Source organism: Gopherus evgoodei, chromosome 19 (genome assembly GCF_007399415.2).
Source record: "Gopherus evgoodei ecotype Sinaloan lineage chromosome 19, rGopEvg1_v1.p, whole genome shotgun sequence".
Taxonomy (NCBI): Eukaryota; Metazoa; Chordata; order Testudines; family Testudinidae; genus Gopherus; species Gopherus evgoodei.
The window spans coordinates 12,232,606-12,250,599 of NC_044340.1; the positions used below are offsets into that span (position 1 = coordinate 12,232,606).

Consider the following 17,994-nt stretch of genomic DNA (forward strand, 5'->3'; position numbering starts at 1 on the left):
AACCAAGCCCACAGAAGTCATTATTTGTTAGCATAACACAGAGATGCAGCTAAGCTTGCACATTAAACCAATAGTGCTATTTAACCACATACCCTCAAGCGTAGATTTGCTATGGCCAGTGACATCTGAAAATGCACCATGTGCAAAAATTACCCATTTGACAGTATGCTGTCTCAGGCCATTAACCTGCTCTTTCCATCTAGTTATCAACCAACCTCCGCTAAAGACTATCATCCTTTGCACTGATTTTGGGCTGTTCCATCATTACTCTGGAATCAAAATTCTTGTGTGTGTTTATAGAGACAAACACTCCCCCACCCCAACTCAAAGTGTTGAGGCTGCAGCTAGAGATGTAATTTCCAGCTTAGGTAGGTGCGTATGTAGTTGCTTTGATTGAGCTAGCAGGCTAAAAACAGAAGTGTAGTCACCATGCACAGGCTAGCACCAGAGCCTAATCCTGTGTCAAGATCCTGGGTGTGCATTTGGGCAGCTAGCTGAAGCCACAGGCTGTGCCACTGACTACTCTCCTATTTTTATCATGGTCACTCAATCAAAGCTACTGCATGTGTGTCTACCTGAGCTAGCAATTATTACAGTCCAGCTGCACTAAATTATACCAGTGGTGGCTGCATATCAAGCCACTACAACAGCATCATCCACTCACTGTACAACAGACAGCTGGGCTGAAAATAGAAAGGCACCTTGTTGCTCTGTACACTCATTGCTGTAACTACTAGTTATTACAAGAAAGAAACATTGAGTCATCAGTTCAGACCACCATCTACATGCACTGAAGCCATCCCAGGCCTGATTCGCAGAAGGAATCAGTACCTTTGAAAAAGCAGAAGTGGAGGGGCTCTCACTTCCTAGTTGGAGCTTTTCTGTCAGTGACATCTGGAGTTCACTATCCATTTATTCTTCTAAGCATCCCCAAGAGACTGGGTGACTGTTGCTTTGGGATCTCTTCCCTTTCTTTTCTGATTCTCACACTGGCTTAAGGGTAGTTGACCACAGTACTCAGTGCTGGATATCTGCTTTGGACCTTTTGCGGTACATGTGCTGAGTAACCCTGCTGAAAATGCTAGGGACCAATGGGTTAAATTTCACACTCATCAGCCCCTCATGTTCTGCGCTGTTCATTAGGTCATCACAATCACAGCTCGCCAACATGCTTAGGCTACATTCCATTGCAAGCAGATGTGCAAATGGGAGCTCAGGTACATGTGCCTGCTCTAGACATGAGTATGCTGCTGCATAAGCCCACCCCATCCTGACACCACCTCCTCCAGGTATGGGGGCACTGGTGAAGCCCACCCTGCATCTTGACTATTTTTAGTGAGCTTGTTCAAGTACAGCTAATAGAGGTACTTCTACCCAAGCTAGCTGGAGTCCCAGAGCAGTGAAACTGCAGCTGCGCATGCTTCAGTGGGGGGTGTACAAGTCTACCCATAATCCTGGATAAAGTGCTCAAGGAGGTTTAGTGCACGCTGCTACCGCTTCGCTGCTCTAGGGCCTGAGCTAGCTCAGGGGTGTGTCAACATGAGCTGCAATCACACCCTCTGACTACAGTGTAGACATACGCTAAGAGATGCTACTAACTTGCTTGCCCAACTCCCAGGGCCATGGTCCTGTGCCATCAAAAGCCAGAGGGCCACTATCTACATTAAGGGTGTGTGTTTAAAGAGTCCCTATTAATCCAGTTTAATATTGTTTGGCCCTACTTACACTGGCCAGACAAAGCATATTAGTCTGCTGCTGTTAAAGCCTCTAACCCAATTTGAGCCTATTCAGAGTGGCCAGCTAAACTCTATTAGAAAATAGTTCTGTACTGACCTCAGTGTGGTATACAATGTAGAACTGGATTAAAAAAATAGTTAAGTGAACAATTTCAGAATTGTCAGATTCTAACTGAAGTTCTAAAAATGAAAATGATAGTTGTTGGGGCTTTCCTCTGAAAAAGTGGCAGAGGAAGGAATGAAATCTTTACGTAAAAAAAACTTTCACAAATGAGAAATGTATTCCAAAACCATTTTTACTTGGGGAAATTGTCTCACGCAAAAGATTTCTAGCTGCTCTATTAAAATGCCTAAGCAGACAGAGCTGGAAGCTGGTTTACACTCTGTACCCACGCAAAAATAAAGGTTACTTCTTATTGCTCTGCTCCCTGCAGCTGCATTATGGTAGCAGTTAGGTCCCGTCAGACCTACAGCTTCCCGTTTTTCATACCCAGTTTGCACTGATATTTCTTATCTTGTGAGGGCTCCCATCTTGTTGCTATGACAATACACTGCATGTTTTATCCAAGCTTCCCTGATCCATTTTGTAGTCAATGGTGATGGCTTGCTTTTCCTTAGACCTGCAAAAGCATGTTTTGCTTCCCAAGAATGAACTTGGCACCTTTGCCTGTGGTTAAATACTCAGCTCCCTGTTATTCACAGGCTTAATTCAGTTCTGGTTTAAGCCAGCACAACACTTGCAGCAGAGGTGAATCTCTCTCTGTGACATTAATATAGTTGTTTGCTTCCAACAGCTGGAAAGAACCTGGACTGGGCTGCTTTCCCCACCACTTTGTCAGAGAAGGGAACCTTTTTGTAACACTCAGCCTTTTTTTATACCAGCCCCCTTCAATTGCAACAGCAGGGAGCTTGAGGTCATTTCTATAGTATTTTTTCATCAAGGTAAATACTGAAGTTGAGCTCCCTATCTCTGATTGCAACAGGCAGCCACTAAAAATAATATCCAGCCCTTTGTACAAGTCTTACTTAAGTATCTACACTGTGCTCTTTAGTGGGGTCACAGCAGTTATTGCCTAGTACAGAGCAACAATCAGGTACAGAAACAGCTTTTCATTTCTCAGTCAACTGTCTGTAACTTTGAGGACAATGCATTTCCTCTGCTATATACAAAGTGTGGATCATACATGTAATAACAACACAGGTTGTATTTTTAGTAGTTCTACAGGCCTTTTAAGGTCTGCCCTCATGTCTCAAAACTTATTTTCACATTTGTATTACTATTGTGCTCAGAGCAACAGCAGAAAGACTTGTGTCCATAACAGCACTCAGCACAAGCGGCAGTTTGAACAGTACTTTACAAATCTCAGGTGCCCCCCCCCTTTAACCTCTCTAATAGCATTCACTCATGATTACATGCAGCTGTATTTAAACTCAGGCAATAACTGAGTTTAAGAATCAGAGGACCTAGGGAAGGAAGAGACTTAGTTGATAACCCCCATACCCTGCCACTGCAGGATTCATCTCATTAGAGTTTCACTGTTTTGTAGCAAGAAATTACAAACCGAGTACATTCCACCAGCAAATTTCATCTCTGGAGCACAGTGCAATTTAAGGGAAAACAATCAGGGACCCAATTCTCCCATCTTTCACCTTGTGTCACACATCTCACCAGTGCAATGTAAGTATAAGATTGTTTGGCTGCTGTGAGCACATGGAGCATTCTACTTGGTGGCATTTTCTACCCTCTCTGCACAGGTGTAGTGACAACCCCAAGTGAAAGGCAGGGGAGGATTAGGCCCATCTCCAAAGTGACCCCCTCATTCACATTGATGTGCATTTTAAAACTTTATTCCAAAGCAGACACTCCACTTGTGACTAGAACCTTTATGCTGTTACATGGGTTTTTTTGCAAGTGGCTCAGGGCAAGGCTGGTATCCTGGACAGTTATCTGCTTCTTGGGTTGTCTTTAGAGCTACCCTGCCTCTTCCCCACACACCAAATCAGATTTACACAGCTGTTTGCTCAGATTTTAAAGCATGCTTCCTCTGCAAACATCCAAGCCATCACTTTGCTCTCTAAAAGCAGGTTTCCAGCTTGTGCTTACAAGCTGGCAGCTTTTAAGCTTGCTCACACAAGTAGCTGCATTGAAAGGGGGATAGCTTAGTGGATGGGACATTGCTGGACATAGCATGGGGATTCCCCAAACCCTGAGCAGAGGCAAAGCTCAGACAGTAGCTCTTATAACTATGACCATGCCATAGTTACTTTGACAACAAGATTTATGCTCTTCCCCAGCCAGTGAGGCTCAGAGAAGCCCTGATGTGACCAAGGGTTGAAGCTTCAAACAAAGCATACGTGGCCCAGAAAAGAAAACGGGTTAAAATAAGGCTTTGTCTATGTTAGGGAGTTAATACCAGCCCAGCTGCTGTTGTGAGTGCACCAGCACACACCCCTAGTGCAGTTATGCAAAGGCACTATTTGCACCAGAGTTTTGCCCTGGTGCAGGTTACAGCATCTTAGCCCTATGTGAACTAGAAGACTGCACTGGTGCTGATGGCTGAAATCTGAACATGTCCTAAATTCCTCTAAATTCTGCTTATCTGCAACCACTGCCTTAGAGTCACAGCCTCAGGGGCTTCCTCAGGCCTTTTCCTCCTGAATATTAAGGAGTCCGACTCTGCCAGTCTGGCACCAGAAGCGAGAGCATGTGGCCTTGTGTGACCAATGGCAGCTAGAGTATCGAATCGCCCCTGCCCTAGGAACATTTGCAATCAATCCAAGTAAGTGCAGCCCTGTGGGACGCTGAAGTAGCTGGCATCCCAGTCACAGGGGAATAACTCAGGCAGAAAGGGAGGGTAAACCTGCCCTAGCAGATACTTGCTCAGCTCACACAGGGAGAGAACAAATACAAATGGAGTTTGCTGATCTGATGTCTCCCTCCATCTGCACTGCATTCAGCGCACACACTTTATCACAGGAAATCTGGGAAGGAAGGAAGGAAGCTATTCCCCAGGAGCCCCTCTTGCCTTCTGCTTTCATGAGTGGAATCATGCGGGAATCGTTCTGTCCTAGGGCCACTTTGAGCTACATGAGATCTGTGACCAAAAAAAAGGAGCCAGTTCCTTTCTACATCTTGGAAAATACATGGTGAGAATCAGGGTTCATAGATTCTGCATCTTATCTAGGGAAGAGATTTATTTCTCTTCCGAGAGCTAGTGCAAAATCCTGCAACGCTGCAGTGTTCTTCCACAGATGCTAGTGAGGAAGCACCGCTCTTCCCCATCAACTCCATCCTTAGCCTGTAGCCTTGATGGTAGCTGATCACACTTACTCTGGCATCTCATACTAGCTCTCTCTGTCCACAAATACTCTGCCTTTCTCTGATCCCCTCGGAAGCAGCAGCAAAACATCCCTGTCCAACACTAGGCAGCAGGCTGGCTTCCTTCACCCCCATACCCACACAGTTTCAAACTCACAAATTTAGTCTGAGATTGGAGCCCGGTGCATAAGGCAGCCGAGAGACAGGAGAAGGGGCAGAAGGCGGGTGCTTAACTGCAGCCACTATAGAAACTTAATTAAATGTGGCTGATAAATTGCTACCCAGACCATTCAAAACAAAAGTCTGCCTCTCTCAGAGAAGCACATCTCCCCCCATCTCCATGGAGAAAGCTCTCTGCATGTTCTCCTCTCAGGATTTGCAGCTCCTGGCAGGGATTTCAAGGGTGCCTGCCTCCTTTTGTCTAGAAATTCCTGCAGTGCCCACAGTGAAGATCTTCCTTTCAGTCCCCCTCTTTCAGGCAGGTATTAAGCCAAGGAGAGCAACACAGGACTGACTTATTGGCCGGTAAATAAGCTTTTTGCAGGCACTTCAGTCTGTGTGTGAGTCTGATGAGAGTGATAAAAATTAATCCCAGCGCAGCACATGGGGGACATCTAAGGAGGCATCTGGTAAAGGGCTGTCTACCTGTGTACCTATCTAGCCCCCAATAACAATCATATCTGAGAGAGTCACACTCTTTAGTGTATTTATCCTCAACACCTCTCTGCAGCAGAGAAAAGTACCATTTTACAGATGGAAATGGAAGGGGATAAAATCAGTGGCAGTGGGCACCTAAAGACCTTTGAGGATCATGGCCTTAGTGTGTGTGCCTCAGTTTCCCAAGGTCCCACAGGAAGTCTGTGGCCGAGCAGGCAATGGAGCCCAGATCTCTGATGTCACAGGCTAGTGCCCTAATCCCTGAACCATCATTCCTCTCAGGGCTGCAACCACTAGTAGTGATAGTGAGAGTCTCAGCACAGCTTAAATTACTCTCCTTCCACCCACCTCCTCAAGAGATCACCGCAGAGCCATTCCCATTAACAAGGTAAAGTTTCCAGGCATGCATTGCCCCTTCTTAGCTACCCTAAACCCTGCCATAATCACTCTGCAGGCAATGCCCCTGCAGAGCGTACAAACTGCTCAGCTCCAGTGTTTAGAAGGGGAGGCGTCTCTCTGCTGTCGTGCCCTCACTTGTTGTGTAGGGAGTTCATTCGTTTGAATTCTCTTAGCTGTGCCTCTGCTGAATTTGGTTTTTGTTTACCTCACTCTGGGCAGATGAGTTATGGGATAATTGCTGAAGGGGAGGCTGGTGGCAGCTGGAAACAGAGAGGCAAAGCAGGACACCTGAAGTGCTGAAAGTTGGTCAGGATCACACTGTCTCCGGCTCAAAACCGAGTCCCTGTGGTATCTCCACTGCCACATCACAGAGAAAACAGCCGCCTCCTGCTGCCACCTCTTCAATTCCTGACCCACAGCACAGAAGTTACCTCCTGTCTGACTCAAGAAACAAAATCTCCCCCCTTGTCTGGAAACAAAGTCCTGACAGCATGTCCCATTGCAGCTGGCCTTGCTCTCGCCCAGCTTTCCAGCACAATGCTTTACTGTGACAGCTACCTTCACATCAAAAGCTGCTCTTCTATGTGTATTTCTAGAGGCCACATAGCCATTGCTGCACCAGCTTCAGTTCGAAACACTGGATTCCCTTGCCTGCTGCATCCTGTCTATTTACCATTCTAAGAGGGAATCAATCTGGAGTGTGTTCTACCCAACATGCCTCCTCCCCTCATTCACACCAGCATTAGATCTCACTTCCCTCCGCTCTTAGGACACATTATTGTGCTCTTGTTAAGCAGAGCAGCAGAGAGGGTGAGCAGAGCAGATTGACTGTCTAATGCCAACATCTCAGTCAACTCCATTTGGTTCATACCGCTTCAGCTCTACCCTGGACCCCCTCTCTGCCACCATACCCCACATGGATGCCTGTCTGCCTCCCAACATAATGTAGGACATTATTCTTTTCCTGCTCACCCCTCTAAAATCCATGTTTTCCTGTAACGTCTTTTGAGAAGCAGGAGCATAGCTGGAAATTCACTTTGGTGTTCACTATTATACATGAAAATGAAACGGCAAGGCAGCACATTTCGTATAGGAAAAGCTCTTTCACACAATGCCTAATTCATCTGCAGAACTCACTGTCACAGAACATTATTGAGACCAAAAAGGTTTTAGACATTCATATAAACAGTAAGGATGTCATGTAGAATAACCATAACTAGCAGACATTTATAGAGGGGACAAACCCTCACACTCCAGGGCAGAAGCCAGCCTGGAGTTAAAATGCAACTTCCTCACTATGCATTTTACTTCATAACTGCCCATTTATTGGGGGGGAGGGGGTTGTGTCTTTCCTTGAAGCATCTGGTACCAACAGTTGTATGAGACAGGATACTGGACTGGATGGGCATTGGGCTAACCCTGAGGGATGGGAGATAGGATACCGGCCTGGTTAGACTATAGGACTGATCCCATATGACAACCCCTATGCTCCCTTTTCAAGTTCCTGCATCTCCTTGCAATTGTGATCAGTGATAGATGCAGGAGCGTGGGTCCTTATGGTCCACGTACCAGAAGGAGTCCATACCTTAGTGCAATTGGCAGCTTTCGGCTCAAGGTCATTCAGGGTCACTAGTTCCCGGAGAAGACTGCTCTCTTGGTAACCACCCTTTACTCCTCGCAGTTTGAAGTAAGCCTGAGATCGCTGGAGTATCAGCCTGAGGTTCACAGCAAAGCCCGCCATGTCAATGGCAAACGGGCGGTGGGGGTCGAAAACAGTCTTCCAGCCATACACCTTCCCCGCTGCATTCACCTTGGGTGACTCGTAACGCAAGCCACCCACAAAAGCCACCGGCCACACCGACACCTTCCTGGTGGTGCGCATCTGGGGGCAAGGAGAGAGAAGGGTACAGTGAGTGCGAGGGGAGAGGACACCCGCTCTGACAGTTGCTAGCACACATGCAACGTCCAATCCAAACTACTTCAACCACACATGCAACATGCAGTGACTCTGGACAGTCCCCAGCAAGACCTCTGTGTGCACTGCAGCACCAGACCTGGGTGTTCTGAAGCAGGTAAAGGCCAGTAGACACAGAGAAGCAAGGCAGTATAAATACTGTACACATGAAAGCCAAGAATGCTGGGTTCTGTTCCCAGCTCCACTCCAGGCTCTCCTTGTGACCTTGGCCATATACTTTCATCTCTGTATACTTCCATTTGCCCAACTGTAGGAGGAGATAAGCCCTGTATTGCAGGGTGGCTAACAAAGTGCTTTGAAGAGTCTCAGGTAAAGATGCTAGTGAATATGCAGATACACAGTTACACTGATTACTCTTACTGAGACTTCAGTGTGGCAAAGGCTTCCTGCAAGGAACAAAGTAGCAAATAAAAGTTACAGCCAAGGTTTTAAAATCTGCTTTTCATCCACCGGCCATCTAAACATAGATATACAGATACATGCGGTAGTATCCATCTCTGCCTTAGAAATAAACCTGTGAAGGGATATAGGCTTTTCACACTTCAATCCAGAATATACAAATCAAAATTATATAACCTCAAGCTATGTTTAAGCTTCCTAATTTCACTTTCTGTATATATTATCCAATTTTTAAAATTATTCCTTCAGCATCGTTGGCCCCATTTACAGATGGGGAAACTGAGGCACGGGGGGGCAGAACTTGTCCAGTGTCACATGGTGAGTTAACAGCAGAGCTAGGAAGACAAGATTTCTGGAAACTATGCTATAGAGGAGAATTAGCATCAAGTGGCATTCAGTGTAGCCTCCATTTTGTGAGTCACTGTTGATGGGAAAGGGGATAACATTTGCAATGAGGTACTACGAACGTGGTTCTCAAATGAGGGGCAGTTAAGAAGTCTGGCTCCCTAGTAAACGCCAAGCAAATGGGACGAGCAGCGATTTATCCCTTGTCTTGTCTCCGCTCTGCTGGCAGGAGCGTGCTCCCTCTGCTGCACCTTCTGCTTTTCACCGAGACCCTCAGAGTGGGGATTTCCCAGAGCTAATCTCATGAATGCTAATTACAGTGAGAGAGACCTGAAGAGTTGAAGGCACTTGCCCATTTGCATTACACACATGCTAATGGCACCACTTATCCACAGAGAAGAGTCACCCATGTTTATCGTGCTGCCCCTTTCACTGGCTGCCTGGTGCCTCTTAATGCAGGTAGGTTTCAGGGGGAGGAAGATAGGGTTGTCAACCCTCCAGGATTGTCCTGGAGTCTCCAGGAATTAAAGATTGTATCATGTGATGACACCTCCAGGAATACAAGGCAAAGAGAGGAAGCCTGTTCTGAACTAACATACACAATCTCCAAACAAATAGAATCCTTCCCTCAAGAACATGCTTGTGCTGGAATAGGGAGCGTCAAATACACTCCACACAGACTTCATTCTGAGTTCCCTGGCTTCAGCCATTATCACCCACCCAGACTCTCCAGAAATGCAGGGCTTGAAGGGACCTTGAGAAGTCAACTCCAGCTCCCCATGCTGAGGCAGGACCAAGTAAACCAAGACAACCCCTGACAGGTGTTTGGCCAACCTGTTCTTATTAGAAACCTCCAATGACGGATTCCACAACCTCCCTTGGAAGCCTATTCCAGCCCTTAACTGCCAGTATAGTTAGCAAATTTTTCCTAATAGCTAACCTAAATTTCACTGGCTGCAAAATAACCCCATTACTTCTTGTGTAACTTTTAGTGGACATGGAGATCAATCAATCACTGTCCTCTTTGTAACAGCCCTTAATGTATTGGAAGACTTATGTCCCCCACTTCAGTCTTTTTTGCTCAAGATTAAGCCTGCCCAGTTTTTTTTAAAACTTTTCCTCACAGGTCAGGTTTTCTAAACCTTTTATCATTTTTGATGCTCTCCTCTGGACTCTCGTGACCCTTCACTACAATGAAAGTAGCATCATAGTTGGGTGGTATAATATACTGTGAATAAAGCCTTTTGAGGTTTGGTTCAGCAGCACCTCTTGAAAAAATAAAAGTAATGCCTCCCAATTGACATTAGGTTAGCGCACCTACAGGCAAGGCCCGGGGGAGGTGCACTACAGATCAGGCCAGGTTTGATATTTATCTTCAGTAACATCTAGATGAGTGTGCATACACATGTACACACACACAAACACGCAAAGCAGACATGACTAGGAAGAGAAATTATGAAAAGACTCAGATAAATTCAGTCCCTTCTCAAAGCCACTTTTCGAAGGAAACGGAAGACATTCAGGCTGTGATTATAGCCGTCTCCCCGAGCTGAGTCAGACAATCCTGGGAGCCCATTTGTCTCTGGATGCTGCAAATCAGCAGCCCCGGAGGTGAGAACTGCTTGCATATTTACAACTTAGGTTTGGTCAACTCAGTGGCAGAATCTGAAGGGTTAATGCTCTTCAGAATAAACAGGCAAACAGGTATTGACAAACGCCTGCTTTTCATGCATGTGCGGCAGCCTGGAGAGAATCGCACAATGCGTCTCTGAACAAGATGTCCTGCAAGGGCAACCATTGTACTGCCTGACTTTGTTCAGAGAACATTGAAAGGGCTCTGTTTACCCTGAGGGAGGCCATGGATCTATGCAGAGCAGGCTCTTGCCAGAGACAGAATTTAAGCAATAAAGATGCTGAGGTGGGGGCAAGCGAACAGTGAGGAAACGAGGGAAAGCCCAGTGATGCCTGAAGTACGATGGTACAAGCCAAATGCAGTGTGATCTGGGGAAGATGCCTTAGGTACAGGGTCAGGGTGAAATTCCCCCGGAGCAGCATGGGGGAGCACCGCTCACATGCACACTCATCTGTGCTTAGGCCCAGAGAGACCAGTGAAGGTTTCACAGTGGATGCATTTCCAGACAGCACTAATTAAGCAAGAAGCAACCATAGCTTATTCTGCTACATTTTTGCAAAGTGGAGAAAAAGGAGGACTGGAGGAGCCAGCCAGATGGCTCTACCCTGTACAGTCAAGATGATGCCAGGGAGCCTTCCATTTAAAACAATTAAGGGCCTGATCCTGCCAGAGGATCAATTTTCCCAGTGGCACTGCAATCAATTCCCACAGGAATCAATGAAGCAGACAGTCTAAAGAGGAATAGCCAAGGTCTGCTGGGAGCAGGGAGTTCATACGAGTGGGCAGCACAGACCTGGGGCTGATTGGAAGGAAGTGGTAACAGAGGGTCACAATTAGAGCTGGCCATTTCTTTTTCTTTAACTAAAACATCTTATTGTGGCAAAAAATGCAGATACCACAACAGCAAAATGTTTCACAGATTCATGTCTGGTTCACTGAATTTGTTTCAAACCCACCTCTCAAAAAATATTTTAAAAAAATATTTTGTTTTTACATTTTCTAAATAAAACATTTTGATTCAAAATGACTTCTTGCTCTGAAATGTCCTTGAATTTTTTTTTAAATGTTAAAAAATGCTTCAAATCTGGATCAATTTTTTTTCAACTTTTTGATTCATTAACATTTTTTAAAAATTTCAGTTTGCTCCAAAGTGAACTTTTGGTTTTGATTTTTCGATACCACCAGCAAACTAATCAGTTATTCGCCCAGTTCTGGTCAGCATATCCCCCCAAATGGCAGGACCCCCAGAAATACTTATTAAATGAATCCAGGATGATGGGCTCTTGAATTGGCACAAACAGCAATGCCCGGTACCCCCACCCCATCTATAGACCCTCATCCTAAATGTAGGGTCTACGCTACTTTTCCCATGGTCCCTTTAACATTAGCAAATGTGCCCTATTTTTACTGTCTGGTTCCCAGGCACCAGAGCATGCTGAGAGGTGGTTTAAATGACATTGCTTTAAGGGTGTATTTTACTTAATCTAAGTGGCGATGACAGGCCCTGGGCTTGGGAGAGCGCGTAACTGTGTTACCTGCTGGGTGGAGCACATCACTGACACCAAGTGCCTTGTTACTCTGTGCTGCAAGCAGTAACGTTGTTATGGATGCTTCTGGGCTTGGCCACCGGGGACCCTGCAAGCTCAGGCAGTGGTGATGGAGTGGAGTATAACGTAACCCAGCTGAGCAGGCTCTGCTTCCATCTTACCTCCTCGAAGAGCTCCAGGCTGTAGGTGTTATCATCATCGGCGAAGTAAACAATCCCAGGTTGACTGCTGTTTTTGTTAAAGGTCTCTCTCAGCCACCGCAGGGCCAGGTTCCTCTGCATGGTCCCGCGGGGGATCCGGGGGTCCCTCATGTCTCCCCGCAGCTTATAGTTGTGGGGTGTCTCCACATTGAGGTGGGTGTAGTTCAGCCCCGTGTCCCGCAGTAGCCGGGTGACAAGAGGAGTGCGCCGCTGTGAGTCCTCCACCAGGATCCAGTGCAGGTTGGGCACATGCAAGAGGGTGTTGGCCAGACGTGTCAGTTCCGCCTTTTGTACTGGCCGACTGTAGGTGGGGGTGATGATGTGGATGGTGGGCAGGGTGTCCAACCATGGGGGCGGGCGAGTGTAAACGTACTCTGTCCTCACCACCTCCACAATGTCGCGGTCTGACAGGCAGTACTCCTTGGAGTCTGAGCCTTGGGCCAGATCACGCCTGGAGTCACCACCATCATCTGCACAAGGGCATGAGAGAAAGAGAACACACACAGTCAGTCCTCTAACAGTCTCCTCACCACCACTCCCTCAGAAAAGCCAGCAGGCAGCTTGCTAGCAGGGGAGATCACCCTCTTGGTCTGAGAGCAAAGCTGGAAAACAGAGGCCTTTTGCAAGAAACAAAGAACCCACAAGACAGAGATGCCAGCTGGTGAACTAGCTACATAGCCAAAGTTCTGACAGCTCCAGGCTAGCAGGAGGGAACTGCTCAGAGCCACAAGCTTTAAGGGCCCAAAGAAACAACAACCGAATGCGACAAACTAGTGTAGAATAATAGATACTCTGACACTGATACAGCACCTGCCAAACCCAAAGGATCCCAAAGTACTTTGTATTCCATGCCCCTTGGAGCAGCTCCTGCCACAGGGCAGGACTCTGCAGCTGTGCACGAATGTATAGCAAAAGCTCAGGACAGCAAGTGACAAATACCATTGCCAGTGGGAGCTGCAGAGACAATATGGGTCAACAGAATGGAATTGGCTTATGTTGGGATTTGGGCAGGATAACACTGTATCCCATTTATGAGGTGTTCTTTAAATCCAGGCACTGAGCTGAGATCTTGAAATATGTCACCTAGTCACTTCACAAGTGTTCACACAGCTCCGACTAACCTTCCAGGGGGGCCTACGGTCTTTTGAGGCAGTCTCTTATATGGCTGTTCCAAAGTCCTGGTCAGGAATCTTGAAGGGATATATGCAGGATATTACAGATACAAGCAACACCATCACAACGCTTACCAACAGTACAAGTCCAAACGACCATGACTTCAGAATCCTTTACCAAGAGTTTCACTCTGTGTTAGCTCAGACAAGATAAACCTTCACATGTAGGCTTTGCTGATTTCAATTTGTACCTTTTTATAAATCTTGACAGATAGTACCAACGTTTATTTTTAACTTTTTTCCTGATTTTCACCTATTTAAATTTTCATAGTTGCAGGGGTCAGAATAATTATTTAATGACAGTAGATGTTGAGATTCAAAACAGCAAAGCTTTATAACCGTTAAAATACATATTGTCGGCATCACATCATAATACACAAAGTAAACATCCTTAAATCAAATTAACAATTTCTCAAGCAGCATTTTTCTAACTTTAGCTATCCGTAAATTTTGATTATTATGGATGGAAACATTTTGTCTGTTTGTGTGTGCACAACAAAATTGACGTTATCAATAACAATGAAATCCTTCCAAGCCTACTCATATGTTTGCCATTTCCAGGGAACTGCAGCCCTGCCATTAGTACTATTAAAAGCATAAGCTACAATTGCACTAGGGATGATCAAACAATGAGAATATCAACACTTATGGTCCAGGATATAGGCCAACCATTGTCTGCAGGGCATGTGATAATAGTGTATTATGGGGTTTTAACACTTCCCAATAGTGGCTAGCACCAGAGGACAAAAGGATACAGGAGTAGATGGACCATCACCACTAGAACAATTCCTACATTCTTGGCATATCCTTCTATGTTATTCTGCATCACCCATCAAGCTGGATGCTGGGGTAAACACCACAAGTGACTTAAGACCCAATATATCAAGTAGCTGATCATCCCCAGCTCCAGTGAAAACTGATGGGCGGGTAAGGTGTTCAGCACCTGTACGGATCAGGACCTTTCTAAGATAAACTGCCTCCACTATGCACAGCCCAGCAGTCTAGAAATCTGAAACACGGGAAACAATTCACACCCTGAATAAACTGTGAAATGTATTTGATAGCGCAGAGGCAGAACGTAATTAGACAGAGTAGAACTTGGCCAGGATACATGGGATTGTTAATCCTCACCCTGTGGATCAAGACTTTAGCTTTAAATCCTCTGGCACTTCCACTCCTCACATACCAGGCTGGCCGACACACTATTTGCTCTTCTCATCTCTGGCACCTCCAACTCAAGTCTCTCAAAGCTGCTTTACAAATATGAATGAATTTACTCTGACAACAACCTTCTCAGGCAAGCCAGTGTGCTCATCCCCATTGTACAGATGGGGAAACTGAGGTACAGACCATGGAAGTGTTTTGCCCAAGGTGTACCAGTGAGTCAGAAGTTGGGCTGGGAAACAGGACCCACACCCAGTCCTGTGCCACACCCTCAAGGCCGCCCTTCTACCTTTCAGGTCACCATTCATTCATAGAAGTGTCTCCTTCCTTCCAGGACACTGAGCTGAGCCTGGATGGGTGGGGAGACGGGACTCCATTTTCCTTTAATAGCATCAACACACTCGCCTTTCAATTCCAGTATTCTCCTCTTTGTTGCACTGCACTCCTCCAGGCTCATGGGGCGAGCTCTTGCCCACTTGAACCTTTGGGGGATAGGGGGGATGGGGGACAGGACTATAACTTCTCTCAGAGTCATCCTGAGCCAATTGTGTGGCAGAGTCATACAGAGGGGCCTTTCTCCTACAGTCATCTAGGGGAGGAGGAGAAGCCACTTCAAAGTTTTAAAGTGGCAGATTTAAATAGCATATCAGACTACAGAAGGGGGTAAGGCAAAGCCGCACCATATTGAGAGGGGAGAAGGGGACCCGGTGGACAGTGAGAGGTAAGGGGAAGAGAATTTAGAGCATGGGCAAGAGATGGGGAAAACAGAGCTTAGCTTCCTCCCTACAAAGACGCCAGTGCTCCTTTCCGAGATGGAACTCAGGAGACAGCAGGGCCCAGGGAAAAGGCAGAGAAAGGATACTGGCAAATGCGCTGGGCGAAGTGGCATCTGCCCGACGCTGCTTGTGCTCCTTGGACATTACCGCCACTCTGAAAACAGAGCAAAATTTCACCACCTCAGAACCATCCACCCACATCTGATCTCAGTTACTCCAGACGGGAATTCGATTCTGTGGCTTGGGTGCTAGATAATTTAGAGGCTGCCTCTCTCCTGAAGTTCTAATCCGGATGGGGAAACGAGCAGGAAGTCCTGAGCACCCTCTCCCCAGGCCCTCGATGCTGGAATGCGCTACCCAGCCTCCCGCTTCAAGTCCACTGCTCTTTACCCAGCTTGTTTGGAGGCCCTGGGAGATATTTTCTGCTGCATTTGTCAGCATTGCTTCAGCTACTGTTTTTATTGCAAAATGTGTCATTAACTCCTACAGGATGAACTTCTGCAGGGACCATCAGAAGGGATTTCCTCTCCCCCCCCCCCCCCCCAGAGCAGGACACACACTGATGGCTTCTTCTAAGTAAGAAACACAGCCATTGGGCAGTGGTCCACATCGTCTTTCAAGACTCTGTCTTAGAGACTATATATTTATGACCACAGGAGCTATCCAGTTCTCAGCAGTAAACTGCCCAGCTTCCAAGCCACAGGATCTGAATCTTAGGAAGAACCCCTCTAAGCTCTGGGCTTTCCCTGTAACAGAGCAGAGGAGGCTGCTGCCTGAGCATGGGCCACAAGTGGAGATATAAGCATGGTTATCATGAGAGGGATGGAATGAGACATGGGGATGTGGCATGGACTGGTCAGTTTCTCTCACCCTTGTGCACTGCAAGCAGCGGAGCAATGGTGCTCTGGTGCCAGACGGTGATCAACAGCGTCCAGGGCAGAACTATCAGCACGATAGCCAGGATGTCTCTTCTCTTCGGCATCTCCAAGACTGACTGGACCCACAGCTCCTCATTACCTGACAGCGAAAACCCCAGAGACAGAACAGCAGAGCACATGGAGAACAGAAATAAATGGGCAAGAAGGAACAAGGACAGAAAGAAAGCAGCAAAGGCGACACAGCTCGCAGGTCTTACCAGCGCTCACAACCCACCCATTGCAAAAGCAGGTTCGGAGATCCAACAGCTGCACAGGCTGGAGGCCACGTAGCGAGTGCTTTCACGGGGCGTCGCCAGAGCCACTAGTGGGAGCTTCAGGGACCCAGCAGGAAGGAAGCCTGAAAAACAAAACAAAGGAGAATAGACAGAGAGAAGCTCTGGGAACAGCTGCCCTTCAGGGAGACACCCTGGTGCTAACAAGCTCTCCCCGGGAGGAAGGAGCAGGAGGAGCTGCCAGGGAGGCAGGAGAAGAGTTGTCTGGGTGTTCAGGGCTTTGCATTTCCAGTGTCCCAGAACAGCCAAGCAAGCTCCGTCTTGCAGAAAGCTAGTTTAGTGCCTTTGAGCCCTCCCTCAGGTGAGAAATGGGCACCTGGGCATGAACTTTAGGCAAATAGCCATGTGTATGAATCCCAGAGCATATCCAGCAATTGTCATCTGCCACTGTGGCCTGCATTAGCCTCTGGCTGCCCCACAGGAGCCCTGCACCAGTACATCAGCCTCCATGAGCTGTTAACAGCCACGTCACATTCTGACCTCTGCAGATTTTCAATCTGCTTTGCTACTGGCAAACTGCAAATGGCCCAAGCAGCAAGACCGGGTCAGTGAGAAAAAGGCCAACCTTCCCCACCCCCTGTATGGTATCTGTTCCCAGCTTTGCACAGAAGGAAGGAGAAATCCAGAACTATCCTAGCCAGTGGGAGGCAGTAGCCAGTTTGGAGGGGACAATAACTAGCCCTTTACATCTTCAGAGCATCTCTTGTCACTAAGCAAGCCTCCGGAGCCCCCTCCGAGGTGTTGCTCCCATTGTACAGCAGGGAAGCAGAGAGCCAGAATGATTAAGTGACTTGCCTGACATGTAAACCAGTGGTAGAGGCAGGATTAGAATGCAGGAGCTGGCTCCCAGTCCTGTGCTCTGACCACTGAATTGTGCTGCTCTCTGCCAGGTGGAGGGCTTGGCAAAGAATCCAATGCTACCCCCATCTGATGGGAGATCTTCATTCAAATGCTATTGGGGAGGTTGCTGCAATGACATGGGTTACTCTGTACTCCATGTGTCACTATAACAACCCCAGTGCAAATCCCCCAACCCCCCCCACCTCCATTTCTACCACCTGGAGGAACCTATTCCCTAGCCTTTGGTCTCCTGTCCTCCTGCAGACTTGCTCCGCATTCATTTCCACCCTTTCTGAACTGCCAGGACTGGAGTATATTAAGCTGCCACACTGGCTTAGCCTGATTCAACAAAAGCACACACAAGTTTTAAGCAGACTGTATTTTATCTAGGTTTTATCTTGGCAAGCAGTGTACAGCACTTAGCCGGCACCCGCAGGGTGGACAGTTTTCAAACACAGACAGTGGTTTAGTGCACTCACTCCCTGAGGGGAATGCCTTAGTCAGCCACACAAACCTGTGCATTGCAGAAGACAAGGGGCACCCAGAGAATACCCTGGCCAAAGGCAGGGGAGGATCTGATACAGGGTGAGTTGCACTGGGTTCAGGAAAATAGTTGCCTACA

The 17,994-nt window shown here is 47.1% G+C and overlaps 1 protein-coding gene across 4 annotated transcripts in view; it reads right to left on the minus strand.

The window, feature by feature from the left end:
* B3GAT1 (beta-1,3-glucuronyltransferase 1) overlaps positions 1–17,994 on the minus strand; it is a 52,407-nt gene that overhangs the window by 3,466 nt on the left and 30,947 nt on the right. The window contains exons 2-5 of one of the 4 annotated variants that reach the window (XM_030538065.1): positions 16,475–16,597; positions 16,193–16,339; positions 12,172–12,680; positions 6–7,993 (exon numbers count right to left, since the gene is read on the minus strand). In XM_030538065.1, the coding sequence (XP_030393925.1) occupies positions 7,595–7,993; positions 12,172–12,680; positions 16,193–16,339; positions 16,475–16,478 (1,059 nt within the window). In that variant the 5' untranslated portion in view covers positions 16,479–16,597 and the 3' untranslated portion in view covers positions 6–7,594. Of the gene's footprint in view, positions 1–5; positions 7,994–12,171; positions 12,681–16,192; positions 16,357–16,457; positions 16,598–17,994 lie in introns of those variants that run through there. The other 3 variants (XM_030538066.1, XM_030538064.1, XM_030538068.1) reach the window with 3 other exon arrangements.